At 29.8% G+C, this 1500-nt stretch overlaps 1 protein-coding gene across 1 annotated transcript in view; it reads left to right on the plus strand.

The window, feature by feature from the left end:
* DYX1C1 (dyslexia susceptibility 1 candidate 1) overlaps nucleotides 1-748 on the plus strand; it is a 10909-nt gene extending 10161 nt beyond the window's left edge. The window contains exon 7 of the mRNA XM_019533535.1: nucleotides 550-748. Within this exon, the coding sequence (XP_019389080.1) occupies nucleotides 550-709 (160 nt within the window). The 3' untranslated portion in view covers nucleotides 710-748. The remainder of the gene's footprint in view (nucleotides 1-549) is intronic.
* Nucleotides 749-1500: the final 752 nt, after the last annotated feature.

A 1500-nucleotide genomic window follows, 5' to 3' on the forward strand; every position in this document is an offset into this window, starting at 1 on the left:
TTTTTTTTTTTTTTTTACTGAGGGGAAATACTAATGCTAGAATAATATAGATGTCGTGGATTTCCCATTGGTTGTATTTTTAAAATTAAGATTAGAAAACTGTTCAAAAAAAGGTGTGGGCTTGTTCCAGGAGTTAGTGGGTAAAATCCTATGCTGTCTCATGCAGAAAGGTCAGATTAGGTTGATCATAATTCAAGAAAATTCTGGATTTAAGAATCTCTCATTGCATGTCTATGTAAATGTGCTCTATTTCTCTAGTTCCTTGGTGTGAGTTATTTTTATTTACTTTTTTCCAGATTGGCTGTTAGTGTGTTGTATTACCAGCATGAAATTACTGTAGAGTAGATTTCATCTCAGTTGCTTACTGTATATGCAAAAATGTCATAAATAATTAGTTTTTAATGGAAACCTTTAAAAACTTGTTTTAAAATGGTTAGTGCAAAATGTTTATATTAGGTAGCCATTTGTTTACAATTGTTTTAAAATGTGTGTGTGTATATTTATTTATTTATTTATTTACTTTTTTACTTTTTGTTATGTTGTTTATAGTAAGATGTTTTCAACAGGAAACCATCTTGCAGCTGTAAATGCATATAACTTGGCAATTCGATTAAATAATAAGATTCCAGTACTGTATCTAAATCGTGCTGCTTGCCACCTTAAATTGAGAAACTTGCACAAGAGCATTGAAGATTCATCAAAGGTATAAATAATGTTAACAATCATGGCTTTCTGTAGGTATCCATTTTCTTATACATGGATAAGTTTTTATACCAGCATATAGCCAAGAATTTTTTAAAAATGGAAATATAAATAGTCATGGATATTGTACAAAGATGTTAAATTCATACCACCAACATGTTTGAAATCATGTTTTTGATATTTCAATCTTAGTGATTTAGTTAAAACAAAACCGAATTTTAAAAGAGAAATGATTGCCTGATTTTGTTTCAAAATTTTGCATAATGTGATATAGTTGCATAAGAGAACTTGATAGGTAGTTAGATCAGTAACTATAATAAAAAAGGAACTTATTCCGGAGTATTTACATTTCTAAAAGATCATGTTTGCAAAGATTTGTAAAAGAATTGAAGGAATAGATGCCGCAAAAATGCAATATCTTCAAAAAAAAATGCTAGACGTTCTCAATATTTTAGCGACCACTATTTGTGCAAAGATGGAACATTTTTATAATACTATTATCTAATAGTGGCTTAACAAAACTTCTACTCCTTTTCATAATTTTTAAACTCCCCCCCCCCCCTAATATGTGAATATTTTGAAAAATATGTTCCCAAATCACTATCCTTTTGAATTATTTTCTATATCAGGCTGGAGACTTCTTTCTTAGTAACTGTAGTAGTACAGCACAAAAACTGGTCAGTATTTGGTCAGTAGTGGAAGTCATACTACATACACTCATAATGTATTTGTTGGCTACAAAAAACATGAACACATTGTATGTCTGAGCTTTAGTCCAGATAAGGTTCAGAAACCATA

The sequence above is a fragment of the Crocodylus porosus genome, unplaced genomic scaffold (genome assembly GCF_001723895.1).
Source record: "Crocodylus porosus isolate Cpor-Errol unplaced genomic scaffold, CroPor_comp1, whole genome shotgun sequence".
Classification (NCBI taxonomy): Eukaryota; Metazoa; Chordata; order Crocodylia; family Crocodylidae; genus Crocodylus; species Crocodylus porosus.